General features: G+C 32.1%; 1 protein-coding gene across 1 annotated transcript; it reads right to left on the reverse strand.

Moving 5' to 3' along the window:
- Positions 1-392: 392 nt before the first annotated feature.
- On the reverse strand, positions 393-19,503 carry LOC113511364 (alpha-tocopherol transfer protein-like). Its single transcript, XM_052896002.1, has 8 exons — positions 19,370-19,503; positions 8,786-8,940; positions 6,916-7,075; positions 4,868-4,926; positions 3,157-3,353; positions 2,291-2,401; positions 1,819-1,921; positions 393-858 (listed from the first exon to the last, which is right to left on the reverse strand). Exons 2-8 carry the CDS (start codon positions 8,931-8,933, stop codon positions 707-709), a joined length of 930 nt encoding a protein of 309 aa, XP_052751962.1. The 5' UTR covers positions 8,934-8,940; positions 19,370-19,503; the 3' UTR covers positions 393-706.
- Between the last annotated feature and the right edge of the window lie 2,817 nt (positions 19,504-22,320).

The raw sequence follows: 22,320 nt of genomic DNA on the forward strand, positions 1-22,320 counted from the left end.
AAATGCTATTTCGTATGTTCTTAGTGCTTGTTATAAAACGAGATGGTCATTTTCACTATAAAGATGCACTATAAAGATGTTTCATGGAATTTTGAAATTAGGTATCTTTCATAAAATGCTAACATAATATACACATATTAAACAACTTCTCTGAACTAGATAGCGTGGCAAAATAAAAAAGTGGGTGTTTCTTCGCGTTATTATAAAGATCTTAAAGTAGTTATAGGCATCACAAGTTTTTCAAGTGGGTTCACAAAATCCAATTCACATTCGAGTAAGGAAAAAATGTGTACCTAAATCTTCTTTAGACCTGCATAGGACAATCTTTGTAGTCCCATATTTACTGTATTCAAGTTAAAGTCAGGTGTTTGTGGAAAAAAATCATTCGGCTCTGTAAACCGTTTACAAATAAAATAAAAAGATTCATGCCAATTGGCCCAGAGAAAATGAAAGACATCGAAATGCATACATGAAAAAAGATATGCAGCGAACATACTTATACGACCTTCTCCTTTTTTGATGATAATTAAAAATATAACATATCACGTGTAGCCAGTTTCGTACGCTGAAGGTTCTGTAGGTAAAATGTACGATGTAAAAATTGTCACAATTGATTCTTTACACCAAAAACCCATAACAAAAATGTCTGTCACTGTCAATACAGTAACTTATATTCGATAGTTTATATTACTGATGATTTTCTATATTAATCGATAGACAGCTGTCTAAATGAACCATCTATACCGAATAGTTCGTCATAGTTAGTCGGTTTCCCAGGTCTGAGTGCTTCATTTGCTTTGACCGATTCTTCTGCCAGAAACCAGTCTGTGTATTCATCTAGCTTCTTCTCCCAAGCCTCTGAAATTTATAAAGAATAAAGTAATAATAATTTATAACGTACTGTAGTTAATAAGTATGGGAAATTAGCTTATTCTGTATTGGATTATATGGATTTACCACTTGAGAATCATCTACCCCAATGATTATTCGTTCTTCAAATTATCATATGGTCTCGCATATTGCCATTTTAACTTGCTTCTTCCTTTCGTACTCTGTCGGATATTTTGGTTTAGATCAGAGGGCCTACCATGAAATGTTTTCCGAAATTTCAGATCCGAACGAAACACAAATTTGATGTTAAAATTACATGATACGTACCGTTTAAAAATATTAAAAATGCTAAAGTATCGTTCCTTTGGACTTTTATGGTAGGATTTATGACAAATGAAATCTTAGGGTCGATTTTGGTACAAACAAAAACACGAAATTGAGCCCGAAAATTTGGAATTTCAATTCATAATAGACCCCCAGATTCTAAGCAATTATAAACAATATTTTTTGTGCGGTTAAGAAAGGCAAGTAAATTGGCAGCCCACTTAAATGATTTCCTGCGTACTAAAATGTCATACTTTCATCACAATACTTTTACTAGGGCAATATTTTACTGTACTTATATTAAAATATGACAATATTTTACTCCCTAAACTGAAACATAGACATGAAGACATATTTATACTTGTCCTTATAACTATTTACATATTTTACAAATTCAAAATTCGAATGGTTTATAAACTGACAGTCCACCTGGATGGAAAATTGTAACCGTCGCCTATAAACATGGTATCTTGCAGTTGTTATCATTCCTAAGGACTACGATATCATATTTCTGTACTCTGTAATGTCACTGCCATATTAAAAGATGGATCCTTCAAACCATAACACAGCTATGCAGGTATTATTGCTTCACAGCAGTAACACGAGAGAGGTAAAGGCACTCATATATATAAGATTTTTGTACAAATCTTTATTAAAACTTACTTTGAATATCTTCAAGATGGCCACTGGTTCCACCAAATTCCACTGGGAGCATATCTTTGGGCACATATTCGTAAAGGGTTTCAAGAGAGTTGTGAATGAATATCTGAAAAGGGGTAATTTTAACAATGAGATTTATTTTATCTTGCTTATTATACATATACGAGTAAAACAATATATAATATAACATAGAATGGGAATATAATGGGCTATTCCTGCCTTTCTCGTGGGTGTCATAAGAGACGATTAAGGGACCTTAATGGTCAAGGCTCGGCTGATATGATGTGGTATGGTGCGTGGATATTTGCAAAAAATATTGCAAGTTTATTAGATGAATTATTGTTTTTTTATATTATTGTTTTTAATACTTTTTTTACACCACTAAGGTGGCAAACAAGCATATAGCCCACCTGATGGTAAGCAGTAACATTGCTTCTTATTTTTGTTTTAATATTATTATTACAGTTGTACCTACCCTTTTCTTGATTTTATCCTTCAGGAATGGTTTAACGATGCTCATTACAGCATCCACCAGGGGTGATACATTCACCACGTGTATTTCTTTGAGCTTCACAGGATATGCTTCCTGAAATACAGTGAATTTTTATTTTAATATGACAATAATATATATTTATTTATTCAATTTGTTCCAGAAAACTGACACGGGAGTAAACCTCTGTCGGTTATAAAAGAAGCATCAAAACACATTCTGAATGGGGGTTAGCATATTTTTAAAGTCGATTGAAAAAGGTTTGTTTTGTAGTAAGAAAAGATATAATTTATACTGATTGGAAATGAAAATAAGTTGACGGTCTCATTGATATAAAGTGGTAACCATCGCCGAAACAGAAACCTAGTGTTCTATTCCGACGAAGTTTTGGGCGAATGTCCGAATCCAAAATTCATTCACCCAAAATTTCGGATTACTCATTTCTGAGTATACCTCCTGAACATCATAGAACTCACTCTAATACATGTGGTGTACCTTACTTGCGTTGTTATTCTTGAGAATGGAGTTAATTGTTTGTAAATGAGATAGATAGATACTATTTAGTGTTTTCTCCTGAAGATTATAATAATAAATTTATTATAGATACAAACAATTACAAGAAATGATCATAGTGAGAAAACAATGGACTGTCTTATCGCTAAAAGTGATCTGTTCTCTAAGTGATTCTTCTCTCTTGGCGCCTTAACAGCTTAATCAATCATTATGCAATTTGGTATCCACGTACTATTTGAGGTGGAGAAGGACATAGGTTTCTGTTTATCACGGTCAGTGAACCGGCCACGCGGACGAATTCGCGGGTGAAAGCTAGTATTTAATGAATAGGTAAATACCTGAACACAGATTAAGAATCTCTTGATGGTACCAGGCGATATTTTCCCCAAGTGGCTGGGAACCAAAATGGACGCATCCAAAACGTAGACATCTCCAGCCACACCCTCCAATTCTTCTTTCAACCTGATATCTCCGATCATCATGGCGATTTTGAATACGTTTGTCAAATGGGATGGGTCAAGACTATTATCCAGAGCTGGAACAACATTAACAGTATGTATATGAATATTATTAATGATATAGATTTATTAAGTAATTATTAAGAAGTGGTTTCAAAGTATAATATATAAGTATAATATGTAACATTATGTATATATATATATATATATATATTCTTTATTGTACTAAAACATACAATAAAACATTTCAGATTCTCAAAGGTTGACTGTAAGAGATACAATAAAGATTTTACAATACAATACAATACAGTAATAATAACAAATTAGTAACAAAGTGAGTATAGACAAACATAGAAGGGAATTCCAGTCAACCGAATACAGTGGCATAGGAAGTAGTGCCATTATCTCCAGCATGTTAGTGTTTAAATCAGGCCTAGCCTGTATCTTAGATACCAGTGTCTTCAATTAGATGCATATTTTATATAGAAAATAATACTAGTTGTAATAATAATAATAAAATTATATATAATAATATTGACGCTACCTTAAGAGACAGCATGCTCTGCTCTCTATATTGAACTCATGATTTTCAATAGTGGTACAAATAAATCGATTAATTGATCGAAGGTTTTGATTTCTTAACAATATCATTTACTTACAGAGTGTTTCTGTTATAATTTCAACAAAACTTAGTTACCTTTTTATTAAGTTCCATTGAAACAGACTATACAAATTTGTTTTTTTATTCAAGACGCTTCTAATTAGCCTGGGAATTCATATGGACAGTAAGTATGTAGTTATTAATGTATCTAGAACCACGGATATTTTCGAATTCACTGTAGTATACCATGTATATGAAAATCCAGTGTTTCTAATGTCCAAAACTGATCAACTGTTTTTAATGAAACTTTGTTTATTGTTTATTTGTTTGTTTATTGTTTACTCTAACTTGAGAAATAGGATAATTTTAATACCGAAAAGAAAAAATGGGAAAAGAAGAAAACAACTAAGATTATAATAAATATGGAAGTTTGTAACGATGTTTAGTTGTTTGTTATAACGATATATATTACGAATAAACGGCTAAACGAATTTTGTATATGAGTAATTTAAGCCCTAACTTAATATGCAAATCGAATGAAATTTGGTATACGAAAACATTTTCTCCCAATTTAACACGTACAATACTCTATATAATTATGTACGCGGACAAAGCCACGGGAGAAAGATAGTATAAAAAGAAAATAGTATTTATAATATGAAAATATACAGTTTTATTTTGTTTAAAAAATATAGTAACAAATGGTTTTATTTAAAAATATACAGTTATTTTTATGTCGACTTTATTAACGTTTTAAATTCGGGGATGTCTGACTAGTTTCGAACTTAATAGGAGCTTTATTCATGAGCGCGGTTCTCGACTGTACTGTATAATGTAGTACGACTCACGACAGTTATTATTAAATAGTTTTACTACATGTAATTATAACAATCATGCTTACTTCGTTACAATTTTAATTATCTTATTTTCAAACACAAAGTTACAAAGTGTTCATATAAAAATAATGATTATATAATTGCAGTAAATTACCTCTTGTAAGAATGACTCGGTAACCTTTAGGCGTTAATCCAGGTAATGCTGGGCCTTGTCTGAAAATAAAAAAAAGAAATATTATTTATGTTTTACTACAACTATTAGTCGTAGTCCATTCTATGCCGCGTGGTCCCGACGTAGAATGGGGCACCTTTTTCTTTTTTTCTGGGTATTGTAAGAGGCGACCATTAGAACTTAAAGGTCGAGAGATAGATAGCAGCGTCTATCGTAAAGTCAAAATGCGGTTACCAACCCGCCTGTCAAGCGTGGTAACTATTGGTACAAGGGGGGAAAGGGATTGTTAGTAATGGAGACTGAGAATCCCATTGTTATGTCCACGGTACTGTTCATGTCTATAGGCGACGGTTACCACTTTCCATCAGGTGGGCCGTCAGCTTGTTTGCCATTCTAAGTTGTATAAAAAAAACCCACCAGGTCGACTTCGTCGCGGTTCTCCCTGGAAACTATTATGGTCAATTCCTGATGAATTCATCATGATGGGCTAACTGGCCTGTTTTCATTCTCATCTATCACCCTTCACTGGTGCTCCGCCAGCGTATCCCGTCAGCGCAGGCGGGGTTACCATACCATTTTCACCCATAAAAAAAAAACTACTGGCACAACCTCCTCTTATGGGTGAAACCGGTGTTCAGCAGTGGACCGTTAAATGCAGAATGAATGACTCATGGCAGCTATTAGACATATTTGAGCGTACATAAATTGTCCTCACATGATAGCGGAAAATATGTATATTTTTATGAGGCACCGAAATTAAAATTCAAAGCATTTAGTACGTGAATATGGTTTGAAGCCGTGACCCGCAAGTCAATAAGAAACAAAACACGCAGAATTCTATGAACTTGCAGATATGTATATATATATTTTTTTACACAAATGCCAAATCTTTTTATCTGATTGCTAAAATGTTTTTTGGGCGTATGTAAATGTGTATTTTTAAAACAACAATGGTATATCAGCTTTTTTTACCAGTGGGATATTTTGTATAAAAGTCGTTTACTTGGGTATCTCTGTACCATTCGTGTTTTTGCTGTGAAGCAATTGTGTTTGTATGACTGTGTTTCGGTTTGAAGTATGAGATATGGAAATGAAATTACAGGGTACAGAGGCACAACCTTAGTTTTTAGGAATGGCAAATCATGGGGTATCTCGGGTGACACAGTATACTCTGTTACATCCATAGTACTATTGGCGACGGTTACGACTTATCATCAGGTGGACCGTCAGATTGTTTGTTATTCTAAATAGCATAAAAAGAGCTGACGATCTGTCTAATGGAAGGTGGTTACTGTCGCATTTAGACAAACAGCTGTGGCCAACACAAGCAGATGGTATAATTAAGATGATAAGATTAGGAGTAGGCTTATGTCCAGCTGTGGACAGTTAAAGGCTGATATGATGATGATGAAGATGATAACATTATACCTAATGATGATGATTTTTAGACATTTGACTTGAAAAGGTTTTAAAGGACATTTTAAGATTAAATCCTCTTATGCAACATGAACACCTCTTCCTTCTCCGTGCATGTTGTAAGTAAGTTATACCAGAGCGAGAATTTGTACAAAAGTCGTTTGCTTGGGTACCTCTGGCCCATTCGTGTTTCAACCGTGAAGCAGTTGTGTTTGCATGGCTGTGTTTCGGTTTAAAGGTGGGAAAAGGCGTGAACTTACAGGGTACAAAGGAATAACACCTGAGTCCTCAGGAATGGCTACGCATGGGGGGTATCATGGGCGAAACAGTATACTCTGTTATGTCCATGGTACTGCTCATGTCTATAGGCAACGGTTACTACTTTCCATCAGGTGGGCTGTCAGCTTGTTTGCCATTCTAAGTTGTATAAAAAAAAAGGAAAAAGAGACGACTAAGGACACTTAATGGTCGAAGGATGGACAGCAGCGTCTTATCTTAAAACATCACCAAAGCCTAACTGTGGCTGCCAATCCACCTGCCAAGCGTGGCAATTACCTCTTAGCGTCTCAAGGACTTAATTAATCACTATGAAATTTGGTATAAAGTGTAATCACCCTCTATTCATCAGATCCTTGAGTTCCGGACGTTTAATGTCTCTGTTAGTGAAGAATTCAGGGCATGCAGTCCGCATAGTGAAGTACATGTCCAGTTTTCTCTTGCACTTTTCCAAGGAGAAACTGCAGCCTCGAAGGAAGGTCATTAGGCACTGATCATCTGTAATATAAGTAATGGCCCATCTTATTATCCTTTCTAATATTATAAATGTGAAAGTAAGTATGTTTCTTTTGTTGCCTTATAGTGCCTTAATATTCTAAACAATTACTATGAAATTTACTGTACACGTACTATTTGGGATGCTGAAAGATATAGGCTCCTTTTCATCCTAGTCACGCGGACGAAGTCGCGGGTAAAAGCAAGTAATATAAAAAATGCGAAATTTTGTAGCGATTGATGAAGGGATGTATGTTTATTACTCTTTCACACAAAAACTACTGAACGGATTTAAAAGAAATTTATTAAGTTATATTCTAATTTAACTTCATTTTTCTAGTTAAATTCTCTGCTAAGTTTCAAGGTGATTTAAAATTAACCAATCCGTATTAATGTTACACATTAGCTATATTCTGCAGCTTCGCCCTCGTCAATCCATATATTAAGCATCCTATGTGCTAACTTAAGAAATAATCTACACGTGTATCAATTATTATATTAATAAGATGTAAAGGTGAGTTTGGTTGTTTGTTGGTTAACGGCTTGACCAATCATTTTAAAACTTGGAATACACGTACTATATAAGATAAAGAAGGACAAATGCTACTTTCATCCCGGTCAGTGAACATTATGTATACTAATATTATAAAGAGGAAAACTTTGTTTGTTTGGTTGTAATGAATAGGCTCAAAAACTACTGGACCGATTTTAAAAATTCTTTCACCATTCGAAAGCTACATTATCCACGAGTAACATAGGCTATATTTTATTTTGGAAAAAAATAGGGTTCCGTAAGATATTTGGATTTTTCGGACACAAACTGAAAAAAATCAACCAAAGAAGTTACTTATTTTGCGTACGCTGCCTAAACTACAAAAGATAGAACCATAAAATGTTATAATTAATTGTAGATCTTATAAATATCTACAAAAAAGTCCGCGACACACTATCTATGTCGAGTGAGGCACAACAACCATTTTTTTATTTAAAAATCTTGATTTTTTTTGGACTACATTTAAACGCATTTATTTTACTCATGTTATTAATCCTTATCCAAATAAATCTATCAAGTTATTTCCAAAAATTATATATTGCGATAACCAAGATCCACGCGGGCGAAGCCGCGGGCGAAAACTAGTCTTAAATACATGGACAAAGTTACATATAAACGCTAGTATCTACATACTCGGTGTCGTCCGACTAAATTTCAAAATTCAAAATTACAATATTCAAAATATTTATTCATTCTCCACAATACTGTATGAATAAACTGTTTATTTAAGAATAAAATTAAATTAAATGAAGTTTATAGTAAAAAACTTTGAACTTTCAACCTTATGCTACCAGCTTATGCTTATGCTACCTTATTACCAGAGGGAGACTTTGTACAAAAGTCGTTTGCTTGGGTACCTCTGTCCCATTCGTGTTTCAACCGTGAAGCAGTTGTGTTTACATGGCTGTGTTTCGGTTTGAAGGGTGGGATATGGCGTGAATTTACTGGGTACAGAGGAATAACACCTGAGTACTCAGGAATGGTAACGCATGGGGGATATCATGGGCGAAACAGTATATTCTGTTATGTCCATGGTACTGCTCATGTCTATAGGCGACGGTCACCACTTTACATCAGGTGGGCCGTCAACTTGTTTGCCATTCTAAGTTGTATAAAAAAAAATGCTAGTGGCTTAAGATAACTATTGGCATCCATCTTACCCCATTCATCAGGTAGATGTGGCTGCTTCCTCAACCATTCCTTAATGGCAGCGAGATCCTGGTCCCGGGTACTCACGTCCTCGTTCAATTCTACCCTGATCTTCTTCCAGAGTTCTCCCGAAGGTTGTACGAGTAAGGCTGTCGACATCTTTAGTCTGGATAGGAAATAAAAGCTGTTAGACTATATGTAACCAGTTATGAGTATATCATACGTATATCTGTATATCTCGCCGTGAGTGATCACCCCTTCCTTTCCCGTGGGTGTCGTAAAAGGCGACAAAGGGAGGGCGATGGATGGGGAGTAGCGTCCCTCTTGAAATGTCTACAGAGGGAGACTTTGTACAAAAGTCTTTTGCTTGGGTACCTCTGTTCCATTCGTGTTTATACCGTGAAGCAGTTGTGTTTGCATAGCTGTGTTTCGGTTTGAAGGGTGGGATGTGGCGTAAATTTACATGGTACAGAGGAATAACACCTGAGTCCTCAGGAATGGCAACGCACTCTGTTATGTCCATGGTATTGCTCATGTCTATAGGCGATGGTTACCACTTTCCATCAGGTGGGCCGTCAGCTTGTTTGCCATTCTAAGTTGTATAAAAAAAAATTCAAAACCTGACTGCGGTTGCTAATCCGCTTGCCAAGGGTGGTAACTACTAGCAAAACGCCCCTAAGGGGGAGGCTTATGTTCAGCAGTGGACAGTTAACGGCTGATATGATTCGAATAATTATTGTATTATTATTAATTAAAGACTGTGTCCCTCAAAAAAAAAAGACTTCAATTGTGAAAAAACCAGTTATTTTGATCATTAAACTGTTGAACCGATTTTGATAAAATTACTATAAAACCAGTCTAAAGTAAATCTTTTCAGATAATACCAATCCTGAGTCCTCAGGAATGGCAACGCATGGGGGGTATCGTGTTAATTAAATTTCAAAATTCAAAATTACAATATTCAAAATATTTATTCATTCTCCACAATACTGTATGAATAAACTGTTTATTTAAGAATAAAATTAAATTAAATGAAGTTTATAGTAAAAAACTTTGAACTTTCAACCTTATGCTACCAGCTTATGCTTATGCTACCTTATTACCAGAGGGAGACTTTGTACAAAAGTCGTTTGCTTGGGTACCTCTGTCCCATTCGTGTTTCAACCGTGAAGCAGTTGTGTTTACATGGCTGTGTTTCGGTTTGAAGGGTGGGATATGGCGTGAATTTACTGGGTACAGAGGAATAACACCTGAGTACTCAGGAATGGTAACGCATGGGGGATATCATGGGCGAAACAGTATACTCTGTTATGTCCATGGTACTGCTCATGTTTATAGGCGACGGTTACCACTTTCCATCAGGTGGGCCGTTAGCTTGATCGCCATTCTAAGTTGTATTAAAAAAAATACAAAAAAAAAATTTCGAATCGGTCTAGAACTAACGGAGTTATGTGGTAACAAACATAAAAACAATACTAGAGACTTCAAAAAGACGCAGGTTCTCAACCTTTTTCTTTTGGAAGTCCGTAGAAAAAAAAGAATGGTGTTAGATGAGATCATTGCTCTCTACGGCTCCACATCTTGTTATTCAATTTTGTACAGTATGAAATTTTCATGAATACAGAATTGAACATTTTAATATTAGATTCTATTGTTAAGTAAACATTTAGGTACCTACAGTTTCTTCTCTTCTGTCATAAATGTCAAATATCGTTGATAAATAAACGACAAACACAATGAAATATGTCCACGTATTTGAAAATTTCTAGATACCTATTATTATAATATATATTTGTGACTAAACCAGGGGTTCTCAAACTTTAAAATATTTTATCTCGGCGTCCCATAGTAGTTAGTTCTCAATATTAGAAAAATACTAGGTATAGTAAATAGACACAAAAATGATAACATTCACAATATGTTAGGATTTCTATATTTTCATTGACATGCAAGAAATATTTATAATGTAAAAAAAATGGGATATAAAATACAACTGTGTCAGTTTGGTGTTCTCTACATATTTTTTCAAAGCGCAGGACAAGGTTTGATACTGCTATTAATATTTTTTACTCCACAGATTTTTGGCCGTTTCGAGGCAATGGTAAATAAGAATGTCTCACGGCGGCACTCTATGCTCTTTACGACCGTATTAGAGCACCGCAGTGCACAGTTTGGGAATCCTTGGACTAAACTCTAAGTAGATAAGTTTCGTCCAGTCATCATTACCGTCACACCTAATCAATAATGTGTGGCTAAAAATGCTTCAGTAAAAATAGTTCAACTTTATTTTTAAAAGACGCCATTAGCCGAATTAGCAAGTCATGACATTTTTTTAAGCAATTCAGAATGGCAAACAAGCTAACGGCACACCTGATGGGAAGTGTTAATCGTCGCGACGTATATAGATATGAACAGTACCATGGGTGTAACACAGTATATTATGTCGCCCATGATATTCATGTTATAGCTCTGTACCTATTTCACTGCCGTATCCCACCATTCAAATCGAAACACAGCCATGCAAGTACAACTCCATTTTACGGAAGAAACAGGAATGGGACAGAGGTACCCAAGCAAACGGTTTTTATACAAAGTCACCCTCTCGTAGAGGGATTTCTTACACAGATCTGTCACTTTGTTTACGAGTATTTATTTGTACAAATATCAATATTACGCTTGAATATTGAATATTTTAACTTATTTTAAAATTTTATATTTAAGCAATAGATACTGGTAGAGAACACCGATAGCTATTACGTCCTACGCAAAGACCCTTGCGGGACAGGCAGAAAAAATCGAGCGGCCTCTAAAGGCCTCCTATTAATAATTCCTTCCTACATTTTTACGACTCGTCACACATGCTCACACATGTTCACACATGTTCAAAAAACTTTTGACTTTTTCTTCAGATAGATCACTATCTATTCAACTAAATATAGGTATATATTTATGTATATGTACATGTGTATTAGTACGATTAAATATAATGTAATTAATTTAATTTTGTCTGTTTAAAAATTGTCTCAATATTGTACACTGGTGTATCCGTTGACATTAATGCTCCTTTCCACTTTGGGTTTGCTGGAAGAAAACTCTATCAGAGTTAAGCTCGCCTTTGTACATTTGATTACCTCTGTCATATTCTTATAACTTGTGTGTACAATAAAGTATTAAATAAATAAATATATTTATTCCAAATAATCATTTCAATTTATAATTGAATAGAATATAATAAATTTGTAATGGAAATGATATAATTAATTGAAACTGGATTTTTAATTTTATAAATTATAAATAAGTGCTTTTTATCTAATGATAATGAATCTAATGATGGTGGTCAATCTTCGAGAGTTTGTTCGTTTAGAGGTGAAACACGTGTCGCAAAACGTGCGTGAACGAAATGACAGCCGAAGATTAATGGCTAATATGGAAGATTGTGAAATTTCTGGTAGTAATAGTGATGGACAATCTTCGAGTGTTGGTACTTACACACACACATACTAATAGCAGAATTAAACAAAATAATTCTTATCAAATAAAAATAAAAATAACCAAAACCAGTGACGAAAAAGAAGTAAGAAGTCTGTTTTAAATCATTTTCAAAAATAGGCTTTGACATTAGAATCTGAGTATTTACCACATAGAGATCATTTTTATCAAGACAATTAGAACAAGTCCAAATATGGCTGCTTTATCATGCCTAGTTTACAAGTTCCTATAGCCAGCTTCAATCTTCAACATCGGATCAGCTCGGTGATATTATAATATATAATAATAATATTCATAAGTATACCAAATAGCCTATTCTATTCTGTGTGGTCCCGACACAGAATGGATCACCTCTTACTTTTCCGTGGGTGTTGTAAGAGGCGACTAAGGGAACTTAACGTTCGTCGGATGAGTGGCAGCGTCTATTAAAATATTACCAAAAGTTAACTGCAGTTGTCAACCCGCTTGTCAAGCGTAGCAACTACTGGCAAAACTCTCGTTATGGAAGAGACAGTTAAAGGCTGATATTATAATACATATAATAACAAATAGAACTAATGTAAGTTAGCAAATGGTTAAAAAATAGTTTGCAAATAAAACGTAGGTTGTAAAGCAAGTTAAATAAAGGCTCGTAAAAAAGTTCATTGTCCAGCATTCTGAGCTTGAATCAGACACGAGATCTCACGCACGTTTTGCTTGTTTAGATAATTTTATATTTTAACGTGCACATAAAAAAATGTTGCAACAGTTTAGAAGTTCCTCTCTCCCACCATGCTTCGTAAGGTAGTGCACTTGACCTGTTGTGGTCAAGACGTAAAACTGTCGCTGTAAAAGTACACAGTATATGTGTATTATAATAATTTACAAGATTTTATTTAATGAAGTATGTATTTGCAATGGCATATGTACATTGTTTGAAATGTACAAGGACTTATATTTATTTACACTGTTTGAAATGCAATTAACAAATAAGCTGGCAGTACTAAACTTTAAAAATTGTATATCGTGACACCATTATAAGACCCTGGATTTGAATAAATAGACAATTTATTTAAATAATAATTTATTGAGAAGAAATAAAAAATATAAAAATTATTTAAAATACCTTTTAAGTTAATTTAAATAAATGGTTTATGATTTTTGTTATGATTTAAGTATAGTATTATTATTATTTTTTGCAAAAAAAAAATAGAAGGTATTACACAAAAAAATAGTTTTTAGGTATTATTTTAACTATATAGATTTAAATTGACTGTGGCTGAATACAGATATAAAATTCTTATAAATTTTTTTTTTATAATAAAGTTATGAGAATTGATATATTTCGTGCAGTGGCAACATCGAGGCAAGTGATTCTGTAGTAGTAACATACAAAAGTTTTATTTAATTGAGGTACCAATGACATTTTTAATTTCTATATCTCCGGTACCCACTAATCCTGGTTACTTATATAAAACTTTACCACAATTTAAATCTTTTACCGTTCCAAATTCTAAACAGCGTAAAAATATATATTTATCAATTTTCTATCTATGGTAAACTATTGGTAAATTCGTTTTAATAATAAGATTGCCAACCACAACCGAAGTCGAGCTATGAAGCAATCTGTTATTAACACATATTTGAAAGAGCATTCAAGGTTGAAAATATAATTAAGTTCACCATAGAAGACCCATTTCAAAATTTATGATTTTAGATCAAAATTCATTGCACATCTTTAAGTTTATAGAAATAAAATAACGTTATTGTCAAATATAAGAGACGAGCTTCTGTTATTGTAACAATTATGTAAATGCGAAAGTATGTAAGGATGGCTTGATCGACTCATGTTTGTTACTCTTTTACGCAAAAAATACTTAACTGATTTGAATGAAATTTGGTATTTCAATAGGCTATATCCTAACTTTTTTTTTCATACAACTTAGAATGGCAATCAAGCTGCCGGCCCACCTGACGGAAAGTGGTGACCGTCGCCTATAGACATGAGCAGTACCATGGACATAACAGTACACACACATACTGTTTCGCCCATGATACCCCCCATGCGTTGCCATTCCTGAGGACTCAGGTGTTATTCCTCTTTACCCTGTAAATTCACGCCATATCCCACCCTTCAAACCGAAACACAGCCATGCAAACACAACTGCTTCACGGTAGAAACACGAATGGGACAGAGGTACCCGAGCAATCGACTTTTGTACAAAGTCTCCCTCTGGTGAATAACTTAGTACATAGGGTACCTTATACATTGTATCAAATGGGTGAAGCTGTGGGATGGTAAGCTAGTTGGTGAAATAAAAAGAATATTTTGTTATGAAACTTAAAATGGTTTGCCATTAATGAAAAACAAACACTGTCGCCTATAGGACATTAACGAGACCATGAACATAGTAATGAGTACACTGTAATAATAATAAGAATAATAATTTTTATTTATTTATTTATTTACAAGAAACAGTTTATTTAATAATAATTTATTCATTTATCCTTTACACAGTTTTAAAAGATTAGTATAATTAAATACCTGTGTTAGTAAAATCATGTTTTAGGAAATTGTGCTACTGTAATACTCATTTTGCATACGGACTGAATCCTTAGATTATATAGATAGAGAGAGATACAAATGCTTCGAAAAAAACGGGTCAACTTTTTCATACAATTTTACCTGATAAATAGTTATAAATGTTTTTTTTATAACTTCTATATTTATTTGGTTTTATATTTTTGTATCTTTTTAATGAATAAAAAGTTTTTTATTTATTAAATCATTAAATATAAATACATCAAAATACGAGTACATTATATACGTAAGTAACACTGATAAAAAATCATTTTTTGACAAAAGTTGACCCGTTTTTTAAACTCGATGCTCTATCTATATAATCTAAGATTGAAACATACCTCCTTATTCATAAAAACTGATAAAAAAAAACAAGTAAGCTAATTAACAGTAAAAGTTAACCCGTTTTTGAGACTCTATGCTCTATCTATTGTATATAATCTAAGGTTTGATCATTATGTATTGCAGTTTGATCCATAGGGATCTCTTGTACTTCTTTATAAATTTTTAGACCCAAAACTACATAAAAAATGCTAAAAAGATAGATAAATGGAAACCAAAAATTTACTTAATAATTGTGGTGGAAGGTTTATTAATGCGAACAAAGTTGTGGGCACAGCTGCTAATAAATAAGTCAAAGTAGGCGTATGGTGTAATTCTTGCGATAGATAGGACAAGTTTGCAAGTAGTGGAATTGCGCAGACAAAATTGTTCAACACATTATTACCGGATATTCTAAAGTGTATTTATTTTCTAAAACTGGAACTAGCTTTTAATTTATCCTTATTATTCATAAATGAATGGGTAGTTGAATAGTGTTTTTACTCTGTTAGAGATTTTATGTCGGATTGAAAGGGATTTGTACGTATTATCGTTATATACTCGTATATGACATATCCTACTTATTGATTTCTTTATTTTTATTAGTACACCTCATTTTTATTTTTGACCATCTGATATCCAATTGTTATTTATTTTTCCTATTTAAACTAGTGGACTGAATAAATTAAATTGTATTCCTTAATATTTTATTAATTAAATACAAAAAAAAAAACTTGTTATTTTATTATTATATAATTTTCGTAATGTTTAAATGCTACAAAATTTTTTAAAATTAAATCATTGTAATTTTTGTTTTCAATATTTGCACGCTTGACCTAAGAAGATTTTGTAAGGTACTTTTAATTTATAAGATCAAATGTTTTATACCCAAAATCATTGCAAATAAAGTTATTATTATTATAAAAAACATGATACAAGTTAATATCCACTGAATCATGCCGATATTTGATTTGAGGCAACATTTAAGTAACATGAATACGAGATGATTTTAAATGAATAATAAAGATCAAAACAAAGCTTGTTTCCTATATAATTATGTAATAGAAAATAAAAAATACGCTATGCAATTTCTGAGGACTAAGACATCATGTACGTACTCCGTGATTTGCACTGCCATGTTTCGTCCTTCAAACATTACCACAGCCATAAAAGCACAGCGGTATAGAAGATTTAACACGTAGTGTACATTGTAATAAACGAAAAAAGATGGACATTTGTTATTGTAACACTTACAAAAAAAAAAAAAGAAATAAATGAATTTCTCTTCAAGATTCTGGTAACATTAATAACAACAATACCTACGTTATTCTAGTCCGTGATCATTAACTAAACAACTTATAATGTTATGTGAAGTGTCAATTGTTTTCTGATGACGTCAAGACATGTCATTACGTATGTATGTACCTGTTATAACATTTTAAATACGACACGTAAGTTACGTGCCCTTTAATTTTGCTCCTCGAAAAAAAAAAGTAGCGTCTTCGACTGCGAACATATAGAAACCCCCTACGCACAGATATATATATGTTTAGTAAATACATTAGATTGACATTATTTGAATTTGGAATGCGGAATGATGTGTTTTGATATAGACTTTGCTCTTAACAAGTATTTTTTGCTCCGCAAAGGAAAACAGAAGCTTGAAGCTTCTGTTTACTCTTCGTTACAGAATTAACTTAGGGTCAATACAGGAGCAATCCATATTGATTGCAATATATATAAAACTTAGTTTAAAATTGTTGATATAATAGCCTACATATATATCAGGAATGCTTTCCAGGATTAAAATCCATATGACAGAATTGCTAGATAAGAATTTTGACTGTTATATTTTTTTTTTCTCCAAATCGATACGACTTTCAGGAGTTTTACCCAATCACAAACTTCTATATGCATCAGTATATCTACGTAGGTCATGCACCATGCGTTTCGAGAAAAAAAAAAAAACTAGGATATCGCATAAGAATAACGACTGCAGATTATTTATTTTAATAGTTATCGTACAATTATGGAATTTGCCTTGACGACAAAGAAGAACAGAAAAGGTATTGACCTAGAAAAAAAAAAGTAAACGGTGCATATTTTCTTTTTTTTTTTATTGTTTGTTAGTGGCTTAATGGCTTAATCTATCGTCATAAAGTTTGGTGTACACAAACCATTTGGGATGAAAAAAATTGTGTGCTACTAAAAAGTAGTAGTGGGATAAAAATCCCACTTAATTAATATGTAATATAAACTAGTGAAATCTTACCAATATAATAAAATTGTAACTAGAGTATGTTATGTATAGTAGATATAAAATAAAAATGAATAGTGAAATAAAAATATAATTAATATATACAATAATATATTATAATTATTATAAAATTAATGTTATATATAAATAAGGGTCTTAATAACGGCAATAGAAATCAAAATAAATATTTTTGGAAATTTTGTGACATGCAAAAACTACTGTACCAAATTGGATGCACTATCCACAGTTGTATTTTTGATGGTCTAACTTCAAATCTGACATATGGTTCATTTTGATTTAATTTATTTAATTGGTCTTTCTCAGTGCTTTGCTCTTTTGGGGGCGAACCAATAAACTGAGTTGTGGCCATTTTGTATTGCTATGGCACACTCACAAACGAAAATTGTATTTAGCTTTATGTATTTTTTTTATCATTTATGTTATCTCGCCTTTTTTTGTATATCTATGTTGTAATTTGTGTGCTGAAAGTAATGCAAATAAATTATCTATCTATCTATCTATCTTTCTGCTTCTGAAATCCATGCGTACGAAGTAGTGGGCAAAAGATTATTAAAAATGTGAAACATGAAATGTTTATATATTAGAATATTTGTATTTAGTTACGCTTAAACAGCTGAACAGTTTTATATAAAGTTTGATCCAGAGAATAAACTGTATAGTGTAAAGTATATCAAAACAGTTTTCTTTGTTTCTATGGTCACAGGTGAAATGAGTGATGGGAATAATTTAAAAATCATAAAAAACAATAGTGAAAAAACCAGTTATTGGTGTTTTTTAACAAATTTGTAAGTATATCTTTTCAGATAAAAAAAAAAACAAGAAATTTCCAAATCGGTTTACAACTGACGGAGTTATGAGATAATATCTTGTGAAAAAAAATACAATCGAATTGAGAACTTCCTACTTTCTGAATTCGGTTCAAAATGGTTAAGACTTAAAAGGATTCTTATGTTTTTAGAATAAGGTTAAATAAAACATTGCTATCGCGAACAAATAATACACATCCATCTGAGGATACACGGGAAATCCTGTTATTGTAATTTTAAGTTTACCAATGACGTTATGCTTTTTCAAATGGACATTTGTTCTACGACTTTATGTTTTATTATTTATTTCTGTTTATTTAAAGCTTAGAGTTGGTATATTTGAAAATAATTAGTATCCTCAGGATAGTGAAACTCAACATTTTCTGCTAAAAAAACATGGGTAGAAAAACTACATACAAATTTTTTACATGTTATGCATTTTTAATTTTTTTTTTGTATTATATCAAGTTAGTATTTCCAGACTATGTACAGTTTGAAATCATTAGTATAAATATTTCTCCAAAGAAAATCGGACATTTTTTACAAAATGCCATAAAACAATTCAGATTATGTTCCATAAAAAATAAAACGGTTTCAATTGTTGCGTTAAATTAAAAACTAAACTACTAAACCGATTTCGATAAAATTTCTATGAGACCGTTATCTGTAAGTATATCTTATCAGACAAAAAAGAAAATTTTCAAATCGATTTACAACCGACGAAGTTATGAGGTAATAAACATAAAAAAATACAACCGAATTTCGAATCTCCGTCTTTTTGAAGTCGGTAGAAAATAAAAAAACGGAGAAATATAAGAAATACATAATAATTTAGTATTATGATTCTAAGAATTTTTGTAAAATTACCTTCATCAAAACAGATATGAGACAGTTCTTCTCTTTTTCTTATATTTATAGTTCTGATTGATAAATTAGAACTATAATACAATAAATTTCCAATAAATTCCTAAATTAATCTATTTCATGTTTAAATTTATAAAAATGTACAAATCACTAAATAATTATTTTAAAATCAGAACTTAAATATTATAAATAAAATTTAAAAGCGAACTTAAAATAAAATTATAGGAAATCTTTTAATTTACGTTCGTTTTAATTTATATTTAATACAGAAACTTACTTCTCCGGCGGCGCGTGTACAATCCGTATTAGTGATAATTATGCACGCGTGCAGATACCACCACTGTTGGTCCCGAACTAAGAATGAGACGTCATCTTGCGACAGATCTCAGGTACCACAGCGACCTTGGTGTCTTGCTTGCGCCATGATAAACACGAGTACTACATCATTTAGACTTTTACCCGATACTAAATGAGCTAATAATTTTTGTTCTAAATTTAAAAGGGCCACAATAGTTTTCTCCAAATACGAGTAAGATTGACCCAAAATCATTTAAACTAGAATGATACCTAAATGTACGATATGAGTACCTTAAAAGTCAATTAGGCTGGATTTTGGATTAGATAGATTTTTTTAATGAGTGATGATGAAATGTTGACCCCGCTTGCCCTATCGGTGTATGTTGGTGGTACCAGTGAGCAATACTGGGGCAGAATGAAATCAGGTCAGTTGGGCCATTGTGATAAATTCACCAGAAATTAATCGTTTCCAAAAGGGATCGCATAGAGGGCGCTCTGATAGAGTATATTGTTAGCACTGGGATCTATAAAGTTAAAAAAGAAAACTATAAACTCTTATGGTAAGTATTGCATCATTTAGAGTTTACGCTAAACAAAGTCATCAATATTGGCTTCTTATTCAAAATGGCTAAGTTTACTCCAAGTTTTAGTGAAGGGGAAGGGATTGCCAGTAATGCGAAGAACCAATCCTACTGCTAACAATATACACTCTGTAAGGTTGACCTCCACGTGTTTCCTCTTGAAAACCGTCGTGCTGAATTCCAGGTGTATTCATCATGATAGGCTAATTGACCTGCCTTTTCATTCTCACCTATCATCCCTCACTGGCGCCCCGCCAGCGTATACCGTTAAACATTTTACTATTAAACATTAAAAAAAATCAAATTATTAGTTATTACTAACTTTTAAAAGTCACCGAAAAAAATAACATAATCCAAACTTAAATAACTTAGATATGAGTTTATTTCTTAGTACCTTATTAGAACTAACGTCGGATGCAGTTAAATTATTATACTAGCACTGTACTTTATTAATCAATAATAATATATATATATATATATATATATATATATATATATATATATATATATATATATATATATATATATATATATATAATAGTGTACACACTATATACTATATATTTCAATATTTTAAGAGGTAAAGTTTGTGAGTTTAGATGTTCGGGGTAAACTCCGGTACTACTATTTTGACTCCTTTTACTGTTAGAAAAGTGTATTACCCTTGAGTGCTATAGACTGCATTTTATTTTCCTAAATATATATATTTGATAAATTAATATAGGTAATAGATATGTATAATTGGAGACGGGAGTAAATTTACAATATGACGTGCGCTACCTGAACTAGTTGAAATAAAGAATAAATATTCATTACGTTTAGCTTTATAAAAAAGTCCACGACACCATATATCTAAGTTTAATATCTCAGTCAAAAACATAGTTTTTATATTGAGAGTAAAATAAATTTTACAAGCCGTTTATTTTAATTTTTACACACGCTCAAATATCAGTCTTACTAAAATGTGTTGAACAGTTTAAATCTTGTACAAAGAAATATTGTACCCATGCGAAGCCGGGGCAGGTCGCTAGTTATACATATATAGACACGTTAGGATATTTATTGGCACTTTTATGTTCTTATTCATAAAAACCTCAAACGTCTCATAAATCTATTTTAGCTATTCTCTGAAAATCAGAACTGTTCTGTCTCTTTTTTTGTACTAAATTTCCAATTTAAAATAAGGTGATAAAACACTGTAATAATTAATAAAGGCTTATACAAGTTTTTGTTTTTATGAATACATAGATAAGTGTATAAAATCCACAAAAAAATAATGAAAAGAAATATATAATAAATAATAAATGTATAAAAATTATAACATTTTAAGATGTTACTTTATTCGATATTATTTTATAGGAGTTATACTCCAGGCCGGATGGAAAAGGGTTTTAATTAACAAAATTATACTTTTCATACCAATTAACCACATTTTCATGCGCAATTAGGCACGTGATTAATTTGCGACTTCCAATACTGCGTAACAAGAGGTTCGCTCCAGTTGTAGCAATGCAGTAGCTAAATGTCATGACTGAGCAAGTGGACTAAACGCTCGACTGGACAGCAGTTTGCAAATATTTTAGCTATTGATGTTATTTGGACTTGAATTTATTTTTTACGTTATGTGGTGTGGCGATTATTTAGTAATAGGTTTCATAGTGCTGTTCATAGAAATAGGCTGTAGTTAGCGCTTTCTGTTATTACCGTCGATTTGTTTGTAAATCTTAGTTGTATAACAAAAATTAACATGATCTAAACCGTCTTTCAAAAAAAGCGTTCACGCTCACTTTTTATTTTTATCCGAGCAGTAAGTGCTTTATATTATTCTTAATTTCGTGTATAATATAGTATATATCATATATGTGTAAGTATATTTGTTATTCATATATATTTATTAGTTTATATATGTAATTTTTAGTGTGTATGTATATCAATAATTAGTAGTACCGCATTCGAGTATTCTGACACTTCCCTATGGTTGACTGGGAGAGAATGCTTTTAGCATTAAGTCCGCCATGTACACATATTTGTACTAATGAATAAATAAAATAAAATAATTATCTTAAAAATCAATAGTTAGTTGCTTTGTTAATTGTTTTCTATCTGTTTTATATATTCGTAATAGACGAAGTATGAACAGATTAATAAATGTGGAAACGAAAGTGGTCTGTTAGAACCGCAGTATTTGACGTTCCATTGCTTCTATCTCAATGAGAGTTAACATACATAAAGTAGGCATATAAATTATAGCTACATTTAATGCGTTATCACTTTATACATTTTTTTTCACTGTGATCTCATCAGTGATAAATTACACGATGTGATTTTCGCTCGCAATGACTTAATATCG

Source organism: Galleria mellonella, unplaced genomic scaffold, assembly GCF_026898425.1.
Source record: "Galleria mellonella isolate WM207_F2 unplaced genomic scaffold, CSIRO_AGI_GalMel_v1 utg312, whole genome shotgun sequence".
Taxonomy (NCBI): Eukaryota; Metazoa; Arthropoda; class Insecta; order Lepidoptera; family Pyralidae; genus Galleria; species Galleria mellonella.

Excerpts from the sequence above, each read along its gene's own strand:
- LOC113511364 (XM_052896002.1), bottom strand. The coding sequence starts at position 8,933 with ATGTCGACAGCCTTACTCGTACAACCTTCGGGAGAACTCTGGAAGAAG. Across the intron at positions 4,927-6,915 it reads AAGGATCTGATGAATAGAGG|ACAAGGCCCAGCATTACCTG; the intron begins GTGATTACACTT and ends TTTTATTTTCAG. Across the intron at positions 3,354-4,867 it reads CCGAGTCATTCTTACAAGAG|CTCTGGATAATAGTCTTGAC; the intron begins GTAATTTACTGC and ends ATGTTGTTCCAG.